We start from the raw sequence: 12,020 nt of genomic DNA on the forward strand, positions 1-12,020 counted from the left end.
TAACAACACTCAGTAAACGTTTGGGAACTGAGGAGACATTTTTTAAGCTTCTCAGGTGGCATTCTTTCCCATTCTTGCTTGATGTACAGCTTAAGTTGTTCAACAGTCCGGGGGTCTCCGTTGTGGTATTTTAGGCTTCATAATGCGCCACCCATTTTCAATGGGAGACAGGTCTGGACTACAGGCAGGCCAGTCTAGTACCCGCACTCTTTTACTATGAAGCCACGTTGATGTAACACGTGGCTTGGCATTGTCTTGCTGAAATAAGCAGGGGCGTCCATGGTAACGTTGCTTGGATGGCAACATATGTTGCTCCAAAACCTGTATGTGCCTTTCAGCATTAATGGCGCCTTCACAGATGTGTAAGTGACCCATATCTTGGGCACTAATACACCCCCATACCATCACAGATGCTGGGTTTTCAACTTTGCGCCTATAACAATCCGGATGGTTCTTTTCCTCTGTTGTCCGGAGGACACGACGTCCACAGTTTCCAAAAAGAATTTGAAATGTGGACTCGTCAGACCACAGAATACTTTTCCACTTTGCATCAGTCCATCTTAGATGAGCTCAGGCCCAGCGAAGCCGACGGCGTTTCTGGGTGTTGTTGATAAACGGTTTTCGCCTTGCATAGGAGAGTTTTAACTTGCACTTACAGATGTAGCGACCAACTGTAGTTACTGACAGTGGGTTTCTGAAGTGTTCCTGAGCCCATGTGGTGATGTCCTTTACACACTGATGTCGCTTGTTGATGCAGTACAGCCTGATTGATCGAAGGTCACAGGCTTAGCTGCTTACGTGCAGTGATTTCTCCAGATTCTCTGAACCCTTTGATGATATTACGGACCGTAGATGGTGAAATCCCTAAATTCCTTGCAATAGCTGGTTGAGAAAGGTTTTTCTTAAACTGTTCAACAATTTGCTCACGTATTTGTTGACAAAGTGGTGACCCTCACCCCATCCTTGTTTGTGAATGACTGAGCATTTCATGGAATCTACTTTTATACCCAATCATGGCACCCACCTGTTCCCAATTTGCCTGTTCACCTGTGGGATGTTCCAAATAAGTGTTTGATGAGCATTCCTCAACTTTATCAGTTTTTATTGCCACCTTTCCCAACGTCTTTGTCACGTGTTGCTGGCATCAAATTCTAAAGTTAATGATTATTTGCAAAAAAAAAAAATGTTTATAAGTTTGAACATCAAATATGTTGTCTTTGTAGCATATTCAACTGAATATGGGTTGAAAATGATTTGCAAATCATTGTATTCCGTTTATATTTACATCTAACACAATTTCCCAACTCTTATGGAAACAGGGTTTGTACATGACGATGCACATGTTGACTCCAAGAGTGTGCAAAACAGAATTAGAAAATATATATACACTATAATCACATATAAACCTGCTTGATGCTTCGAAGAGTTGCTGGGGATCAATTTTGGTTTCTTACGTTAACAACTTACGCAATGTACGTATGTATGTATATACACTATAACCACATATAAACCTGCTTGATGCTTCGAAGAGTTGCTGGGGATCAATTTTGGTTTCTTACGTTAACAACTTACGCAATGTACGTGGCATGTAAGCGAATACACCACAGTGTCAATTCTGTTCCTTCAACAAATGCTATTTCTCCTGAATCAAAACATATATTCATACATTACTTATAGCACTATTGACTTGTGATCATACTTGCCAACCTTGAGACCTCCGATTTCGGGAGGTGGGGGGTGGGGGCGTGGTCGGGGATGGGGCGGGGCGTGGTTGGGAGCGTGGTTAAGAGGGGAGGAGTATATTGACAGCTAGAATTCACCAAGTCAAGTATTTCATATATATATGTATATATATATATATATATATATATATATATATATATATATATCCTGAAAATATGCAAACAAACTGTGTTTAGATAATTGATACTTTAAACTTGCATAAATAAATATTAAGGAATATAACATAACTTGGCTTCTGAGAGTTTCAAAATGTAATGAATAAAATGCTAAAGTTGTTGATAAACAAGCAATTATTTTAATAATTAAATATGGTCATTTTAAATGAATTATTATGATAATTTAAAATAGATTATTTCAAATATGTTTATTTTAATGTATAATTATATGGCTGGATGTAATAAGGAGTCACGAAAAAATACAAATAAAAATACAATTAATTTTGATGTTTTTAGCAAAATATAGTAAAAATTTATTTATTTTTTTTTTTTTTTAATTAATATATATATTTATTTTTAGGTAAGGTAAACATAATAATACAATTTATCTCTAGTCTGGATGATTTAGTTCTTGTCACCCTGTTGTCCTCCCGTCATGAAAAAAGGCTGTCCTCACTCAGGTCCGCATGGAGCTGGAGGGGGCATGGCTTACAGCTCCGGCTGAAAATCGGGAGATATTCGGGAGAATATTTGTCCCGGGAGGTTTTTGGGAGAGGCGCTGAATTTCGGGAGTCTCCCGGAAAATTCGGGAGGGTTGGCAAGTATGCTTGTGATGCACCAAAAAATGTGGCCGTTGAAAGAACATTTTGTTCACCGAAACCAGATGTTGCGATGAGCCTGAGAATTGATACCAGTACTTAACGGTTCTAATTGTCAGTACTTGTATCAATTTATCTCATGACATTTCTTTGTCTTATTTGCAAGTATTATATAAGCACTTTAGTACTATTGGGTCTGATTTCTAATTGGCTAGTAGCAACATCCATAGTAAGACTCATGGAAGTAGTGGGGTAGAATTGAACAAATAGTGGTATTAGTATTCTGAGATACACAATGACAGATTTCTGAGTACACGCCAGACCTCTCAACCGCCTGCCAAATCAGTTCCCGTGCTTTGTAACATACTAATAAAACAATTATAAAATCCACGCTTTGATCCGTGCCTGGTGTATATCGGGGGTTGACTTGTCCCTCTTGTATTTTCAGACAGGACTGTTCAAGTTGTCAGATGAAGAGTTCTTTATCCAGCCTTTGGAAAAGTTACATGATGAGCCCTCAGCACCACAGGCCCATGCCATCTACAAACGCCACACGCCCTCCCTACCTCGGAGTCCGGTTGTCGAGTCCATCTCAGGGATACAGTCCGTCAACGCTTCCTGTGGAGTCCAAAGTAATGTCTTTTTTTCTACCATCCAGCGTTGTAAAAGACTGGAGACGAAGCACTTGAAACAGAAAATCTGAATTTGCCTGCAGGATTTGATGGTACATTGATTTTTTCTGGATGAAATACAAAGATTTGGAAACTCCGGTATTAGGGTTATGTGTTATCTTCAGTAAATCATCTCAAAAGTAGGACTAATAAAATATTGTACTCGTTCGTCTCTTGACCTAAGCAACAAACAAACCCTGCTTATCTTTGGGCTATAACAGGGGTGTCCAAACTTTTTCCAGTGAGGGCGACATATATACAAATTTAAGGATGTAGGGGCTACTTTGCTATATTTTGTACTTTAAATATACTAACTAAAACCATTTCAATGCTAAATCACCTGAACAAAACATCCGCATCTTAGCGTTGTGCTATAGCTAACAAAGCAAACTACAGTATTATTTAATCTACCGTATTTTTCGGAGTATAAGTCGCACCGGAGTATAAGTCGCACCTGCCGAAAATGCATAATAAAAAAGGAAAAAAACATATATAAGTCGCACTGGAGCCCGGCAAAACTATGAAAAAAAACTGCAACTTATAGTCCGAAAAATACGGTAATCTAATTTGTTCGTAATATTCTATCCTGATGGTGTTATAATTATTACCGGTACGCCATCATAAAAACATTTTAAAGGACTTTAGCACACTAAAAATTGTACTATATTTTGCAAGAAATTTGTACACGTTCTTCATTACGCGACGCACGGAAACCATCAAAAATCTTATACAGTAAGGAGGTCGTCGGCCATGTTGGTTTACAGATCCCAATTTGGGTCAAACATTTTTTCATGTAGTGTTCTAATTCAGTACGTGTTATTCTGTCCTAAGAATGTGTCACAGGCCAATAAAAACCGAGCTGTGGGACGCACCTTAATAATAATAATAACAATACATTTTACTTATAAGGCGCCTTTCTGGGCACTCAAGGACACCGTACAAAATCAAAACAATAAAATCAATTGGATAAAAACAACAATAACAACAAAGATCGATTTACAATGAATAAGCAGTCAGGAATAGGTGTGTTTTGAGTCTTGATTTGAAGAGGGATATTGAGTCTAAGTTACGAAGGTCTGGTGGTAATGAGTTCCTTGGACACCCCTTGGCTATAATATATACTATTCTAATTACCGCATTACTACAAGGCGTATATAGGACGCATCGACCACATTTTGAAACAAAAAGATTGTTTTCATGTATTAGTAGCAGCAGATTTTAAGCCACAGATATTACTTGTATGTTATGAAATGAGATATTTACACGGAAAGATTTTATCAATGTTTATTTACATACCTAAATTGTTTCGAAACGATGCCTGTAACACGGCAGTAAAACGGCTGATCACACAAAACAGAAAAGTCATTGATATCTTTATTCATCCTTTATGAAGTGAATAAGATATTCTCCTTTTTTAATTAGGTTCATGATGTTTTTTCAGGATTTTTCTTCCTTGTATTTTGTAAACACTTTGAGTTTATACCGTTTTATTATATTGTTTGATTTCTTTGCATAATCCCTTTCATAATTTAGCCGTTAGCGAAGAAAAAAACATAGATTAGCCGCACCTTTGCGTAAACTGCAGTGTGCAAAGCTTGGGGAAAAAAAGTAGCGGCTCAAAGTCCGAAAAATCCGTTATGTTTTTTTTTTTTATATATATTGGCCATTCAACAATTCATTGAACAATTTTAGGATAATATTTTTTTAAACCTTCACTGTGAATAACTGGTAATGGGTAGAGACGACCACAATGTACCCCATCTGACAATCTCCATTTGTTCCAATTTTTAATGTGTCATACAAGCTGCTCCTCAAATAGTGATACAGTCAGTCAGTTCACATTAACTTGTTTATCGATTTGTTTGTTTACTAGTAGCCGCTATTCTTTTATGGTCTGAAATTTCACAATGCTTTAATACATGTACAACATTGAGGCAAAAGGGAATACACACGTTTATATATGACAAATAACACCACATCCAAAATAAAATGGCTCCACGATAATTACGTACAATCATTATGCTGGTAAAGGATCACATAATAGCCTTAAAAAATACAATTGTTTCTAAAGGAAAGATACAAATTGTTTGCATGCAATCCAGTTAAAAACCAAAACTAGAATAGCAAATATAATAAAATAATTATTATTCTTGTAAAGCCTTAAAGGGGAACATTATCACCAGACCTATGTAAGCGTCAATATATACCTTGATGTTGCAGAAAAAAGACCATATATTTTTTTAACCGATTTCCGAACTCTAAATGGGTGCATTTTGGCGAATTAAACGCCCTTCTATTATTCGCTCTCGGAGCGATGACGTCACATCGGGAAGCAATCCGCCATTTTCTCAAACACATTACAAACACCGAGTCAAATCAGCTCTGTTATTTTCCGTTTTTTCGACTGTTTTCCATACCTTGGAGACATCATGCCTCATTGGTGTGTTGTCGGAGGGTGTAACAACACGAACAGGGACGGATTCAAGTTGCCCCAGTGGCCCAAAGATGCGAAAGTGGCAAGACATTGGACGTTTGTTCCGCACACTTTACCGACGAAAGCTATGCTACGACAGAGATGGCAAGAATGTGTGGATATCCTGCGACACTCAAAGCAGATGCATTTCCAACTGGACTGGACAGATCAGCTTTCAGGAAAAGAGAGCGAATGAGGGTATGTCTACAGAATATATTAATTGATGAAAACTGGGCTGTCTGCACTCTCAAAGTGCATGTTGTTGCCAAATGTATTTCATATGCTGTAAACCTAGTTCATAGTTGTTAGTTTCCTTTAATGCCAAACAAACACATACCAATCGTTGGTTAGAAGGCGAAAGCCGAATTCGTCCTCGCTTTCTCCCGTGTCGTTTTCGTCGGTTTCACTTGCATACGGTTCAAACCGATATGGCTCAATAGCTTCAGTTTCTTCTTCAATTTCGTTTTCGCTACCTGCCTCCAAACTACAACCATCCGTTTCAATACATGCGTAATCTGTTGAATCGCTTAAGCCGCTGAAATCCGAGTCTGAATCCGAGCTAATGTCGCTATACGTTGCTGTTCTAACCGCCATGTTTGTTTGTATCGGCATCACTATGTGACGTCACAGGAAAATGGACGGGTGTATATAATGATGGTTAAAATCAGGCACTTTGAAGCTTTTTTTTAGGGATATTGCGTGATGGGTAACATTTTGAAAAAAAACTTCGAAAAATAAAATAAGCCACTGGGAACTGATTTTGAATGGTTTTAACCCTTCTGAAATTGTGATAATGTTCCCCTTTAATCTTGTACAAAAAGTTACTAAATTTATTCCCATGAAAAATAAAGGAAGTCTGATACGGGTTTTTAAATAGCATAACATTTTGATAACAAGCTATGGTTTATAGTTTGAGTTTATTTCAAACATGAGTAAAATTACAACATGGTGCATCACAAGTTCCAGTTTCTCTTTCCAAACCTGTTTGAAAAGGAGTAGGTAGAAGCAAAGCTTATTTAATGCTACCCCTTTTCCATTACAAAGCAATTGCTAACACTTAAGTTCACGTATGTAATTAATTTTAGAAAAGTTGTTGGTCACAATGATTTTTTTATCTTGATTTTTTTCATATTAAATCTTGGTTAGATTTCATTTTTGCAGCGTTAAGTGGCTACTTTACTGCAATTTGTTAATTGCAGATTCCCACCACAGTCTGGATAAGGCTGAGAGACAGCGGGAATACTGGGAGCAGAACCAGCAGAGGAGGCGGCGACGGATCCATCGACGCTCTGTCAGCAAAGAGAAGTGGGTGGAAACGCTGGTCGTAGCTGACCCTAAAATGGTGGAATACCATGGCAGCAAAAGTGTTGAAAGCTACGTTCTTGCCGTTATGAACATCGTGAGTATGTAACCAGATTATATTATATACTGCAAGTCAAAATGCATCTTGTGTTTATACTACTATACAACTTGGAGCAACGTATTGCTGGAATGAGTGCACTCATTTTTGGCATCTCTGTGACATGTGAGACATACAGTCGTGGTCAAAAGTTTAGATACACTTGTAAAGGACATAATGTCATAGCTGTCTTGAGTTTCCAATCATTTCTACAAATCTTATTTCTTTTGTGATAGAGTGATTGGAGCACATACTTGTTGGTCACAAAAAACATTCATGAAGTTTGGTTCTTTTGTGAATTTATTATGGGTCTACTGAAAATGTGACCAAATCTGCTGGGTCAAAAGTATACATACAGCAATGTTAATATTTGGTTACATGTCCCTTGGCAAGTTTCACCGCAATAAGGCGCTTTTGGTAGCCATCCACAAGCTTTTGGCAAGCTTCTGGTTGAATGTTTGACCACTCCTCTTGACAAAATAGGTGCAGTTCAGCTAAATTTGTTGGTTTTCTGACATGGACTTGTTTCTTCAGCATTGTCCACACGTTTAAGTCAGGACTTTGGGAAGGCCATTCTAAAACCTTTTTTCTAGCCTGATTTAGCCATTCCTTTACACTTTCGATGTGTGTTTGGGGTCATTGTCCTGTTGGAAGACCCAACTGCGCCCAAGACCCAACCTCCGGGCTGATGACTTTAAGTTTTCCTGAAGAATTTGGAGGTAGTCCTCCTTTTCATTGTCCCATTTACTCTCTGTAAAGCACCAGTTCCATTAGCAGCAAACAGGCCCGGAGCATGATACTACCACCACCATGCTTGACGGTAGGAGTGGTGTTCCTGGGATTAAAGGCCTCAACTTTTCACCTCCAAGCATATTGCTGGGTATTGTGGCCAAACAGCTCAATTTTTGTTTCATCTGACCACAGAACTTTCCTCCAGAAGGTCTTATCTTTGTCCATGTGATGTCAGATGAAACAAAATTTTAGCTGTTTTGGCCTCAATACACAGCAATATGTTTGGAGAAGAAAATGTGAGGCCTTTAATCCCAGGAACACCAATTCCTACCATCAAGCGTGGTGGTGGTAGTATTATGCTCTGGGCCTGTTTTGCTGCCAATAGAACTGGTGCTTTCCAGAGAGTAAATTGGACAATGAAAAAGGAGGATTACCTCCAAATTCTTCAGGACAACCTAAAATCATCAGCTCGGAGGTTGGATCTTGGTCGGAGTTGGGTGTTCCAACAGGACAATGACCCCGAACACACGTCAAAAGTGGTATAAGGAATGGCTAAATCAGGCTAGAATCAAGGTTTTAGAATGGCCTTCCCAAAGTCCTGACTTAAACGTGTGGACAATGCTGAAGAAACAAGTCCATGTCAGAAAACCAACAAATTTAGCCGAACTGCACCAATTTTGTCAGGAGGAGTGGTCAAAAATTCAAGCAAAAGCTTGTGGATGGCTACCAAAAGTGCCTTATTGCAGTGAAACTTGCCAAGGGACATGTAACCAAATATTAACATTGCTGTATGTATACTTTTGAACCAGCAGATTTGGTCACATTTTCAGTAGACCCATAATTGTTACAAACTGGTCAAGGGGATGACCCCGGGATGCAGAGACGGGAGGCAAGTTTGAATAACAAAAAATGAATACATTTAATAAGTCCAAAAAGTGTAACAAAAAGCGATGGGGCAAAAATGCACACCATGAAATACTAACTAAAACAGGTTCCTCAGTGGTCGACAGGGGAAAAAACCAGGGAGCACTCAGCACAGCATAATGTCCTTGCTGCCTCAAGGAAGCTGGGAAACAAACACAACAAGGTTAGAAATAACAGGACTAAGGAAAAATAACGTACCAGGACTGACGAGGCGAAGTAGGCGTATGCACGTGGGAGGTGCAGGATAAAATAACCGGCAAGACCCAGCTGTGGGTGACGAGCTTAAATACTCCTCTGAAGAAATAGGTTGCAGGTGTGCCTTAGTGTCCGCCCCTCGCTGGGGATTAATGAGCTGAGGAAACATCACAATAAAAGAGAAGGCAGGGAAATAAAAACACAACACATAATAAATTCATAAGAGAACCAAACCTCATGAATGTTTTTTGTGACAAACAATTATGTTTTCCAATCACTCAATCACAAAAAATAAGAGTTGTAGAAATGATTGGAAACTCAAGACAGCCATGACATTATATTATTTACAAGTGTATGTAAACTTTTGACCACGACTGTATATATGTGTATATATATATATATATATATACACTAAAGAGGAGAAGGAATGGTATTGCATTTGCATTTAAATGTCAGAGATGCATCTTAAGTAAGGGTTATGCTAGGCAAATAGTGGTTATGCACAATGATGCACCTGGTGGGCATCAATGGGGGTATGGTAGTACTGTAATTCCACAACCAGTAATTATTTGTCAGCACACAGGCACACATCAGGGATGTGCTGTCAGGGGAGGCAGGTGAAGGAGAGTCTCAATTAAGAAACATATATTTAAACATAAAATGAATATGAATATTTGACTGTGACAAAAAATGATTTAACATTGTCTTAAGTAAACATTGCAGAATTTGATCTAAAAGCTTAAATGAAGCTGCGGCGCATATTTTTCTCTGAGCAAGCGAGCTTACATTTTTAGTGCACGGTTCAAAAGGCATGTTGTGTCCCCTTCAGTTTTTAATGACCAAATATAATGTAACGCTATCAAATGGAGGCAAGTCAAACACACACACTGCAGCTGTCCAATCAGTAATCCGATGCGAGATAAGAGCGAGTCGCGATCATTCACAGAGGGCATGAAACGAAAGCATTTCAAAGGTTTAATTGCTTTCTTTCATTCCCGTAAAGCTATAAGTATACAGGCTACGCGCTATTATGTTTGTTTTACTATTTAGAACGACGATGTACATCCTTAAAAGAATATTGCATCATACGTAGCCTGTTTATTTCTGTAAATAAACACTAGGCTACAACATTCGTATCATTACAAATTGTCAATCTATTGTTATTTGACTACCGCCTCATTGTCATATATAGTGACAATGTGACAGCTTTGCACATTCAATTTAATGTCAAAAAATATTTCCTGACTAAGGCAAGACACCATAGTCTATACTCTATTGGCATAGAACATTTTTGGAATTGCAACTGCATGCAAAGTCTACTATATAGGACAGTACAGGACTTGCAAATGAGACATAGAAGTGTAGGAAAACAAGGTGGTAACTGGACAGCACTGCTAAGTTTTCAATTATTTTCATGTTATTTTACTACCTAACAAATTAACATCATTAACACATTTGAACACGCAAAAGTACTGAAAATTGGTATCGATTAGTAACGGCATCGATTCCCAGGTACACGGACGTAATTTGGGGGGGAACAGGCCGCCTTACTTTGGGTGGGCTGATAAAACGATGTCAATATATATCGCGATAGACATGTAATCAACCAATCAATCAATCAATCAATGTTTATTTATATAGCCCTAAATCACAAGTGTCTCAAAGGGCTGCACAAGCCACAACGACATCCTCGGTACAGAGCCCACATAAGGGCAAGGAAGAACTCACCCGTGGGACGTCAATGTGAATGACTATGAGAAACCTTGGAGAGGACCGCATATGTGGGTAACCCCCCCCCCCCTAGGGGAGACCGAATGCAATGGATGTCGAGTGGGTCTGACATTATATTGTGAGAGTCCAGTCCATAGTGGATCCAACATAATAGTAAGAGTCCAGTCCATAGTGGGACCAGCAGGAAACCATCCCGAGCGGAGACGGGTCAGCAGCGCAGATATGTTCCCAATCGATGCACAGGCGAGCAGTCCACCCCGGGTCCCGACTCTGGACAGCCAGCACTTCATCCATGGCCACCGGACCTGTGTGTCTCCCCCTCCACAAGGGAGAGGGGAGCAGAGGAGAAAAGAAAAGAAACGGCAGATCAACTGGTCTAAAAAAGGGGGGCTATTTAAAGGCTAGAGTATACAAATGAGTTTTAAGATGGGACTTAAATGTTTCTACTGAGGTAGCATCTCTAACTGTTACCGGGAGGGCATTCCATAGTACTGGAGCCCGAATAGAAAACGCTCTATAGCCCGCAGACTTTTTTTGAGCTCTGGGAATCACTAATAAGCCGGAGTTCTTAGAATGCTGATTTCTTGCCGGGAGAATATCAATAAAAAAATGTATCCAACATTTTATATGTATGTATATATTAAATATAATTTCTATATGTATATATACATAATTTTTTATTAAATGCATTTTTATTTTATTTTTTGATTACTGTACTTGTCTATAGTGTAATTTACCGAGGTTATTGTTAGGTGTTTATTGTGGTTTTAGAATTGTGTTAAAAATTTTTGATTAAGTGTTGTCCATGGTGGTGTTGACATTTCCTTTACTTTCTGCCTCGATAGCTGAGGGGATTATAATCAAAAGGAATGTTACACTTAAAATAATAATGTTAGAAATTTTTTTTATATCTCCTCGTCCATATTTTCAGTAGGTAATAAAAAATATCAATACCTTATTATTCGGAACATAGGGCGCACCGGATAATAAGGCGCACTGCCGATGAATGGTCTATTTTCAATCTTTTTTCATATAAAAGGCGCACTGGATTCTAGGACGCATTAAAGGAGTCATATTATTATTTTTTTTTTCTAAATGTAAAACACTTCCTTGTGGTCTACATTACATGTAATGGTGGTTCTTTGGTCAAAATGTTGCATAGATTATGTTTTACAGATCATCTTCATGCTGCTTTCTGACAGTCACTTCCGGATGCGCCGTTTTGTGGGCGGTCTTATTTACGTGGCTCACCATCGGCAGCGTCTTGTCCCCGTCATCTTTGTTGTACGGGTGTAGCGTGCAAGGACGGGAGTGGAAGAAGTGTCAACAGATGGAGCTAACTGATTTAATGACATTCAGACTTTACTTAAATCAATAACGGAGCAGCATCTCCTCATC

General features: G+C 38.8%; 1 protein-coding gene across 1 annotated transcript in view; it reads left to right on the plus strand.

Moving 5' to 3' along the window:
• The window catches only part of adamts7 (a disintegrin-like and metallopeptidase (reprolysin type) with thrombospondin type 1 motif, 7), a 310,295-nt gene that overhangs the window by 50,750 nt on the left and 247,525 nt on the right, over positions 1-12,020 (plus strand). Inside the window, exons 3-4 of the mRNA XM_061974905.2 lie at positions 2,946-3,129; positions 6,841-7,040. Coding sequence (XP_061830889.2) covers positions 2,946-3,129; positions 6,841-7,040 — 384 coding nt within the window. The remainder of the gene's footprint in view (positions 1-2,945; positions 3,130-6,840; positions 7,041-12,020) is intronic.

Source organism: Nerophis lumbriciformis, linkage group LG15, assembly GCF_033978685.3.
Source record: "Nerophis lumbriciformis linkage group LG15, RoL_Nlum_v2.1, whole genome shotgun sequence".
In the NCBI taxonomy this organism is placed as follows: domain Eukaryota; kingdom Metazoa; phylum Chordata; class Actinopteri; order Syngnathiformes; family Syngnathidae; genus Nerophis; species Nerophis lumbriciformis.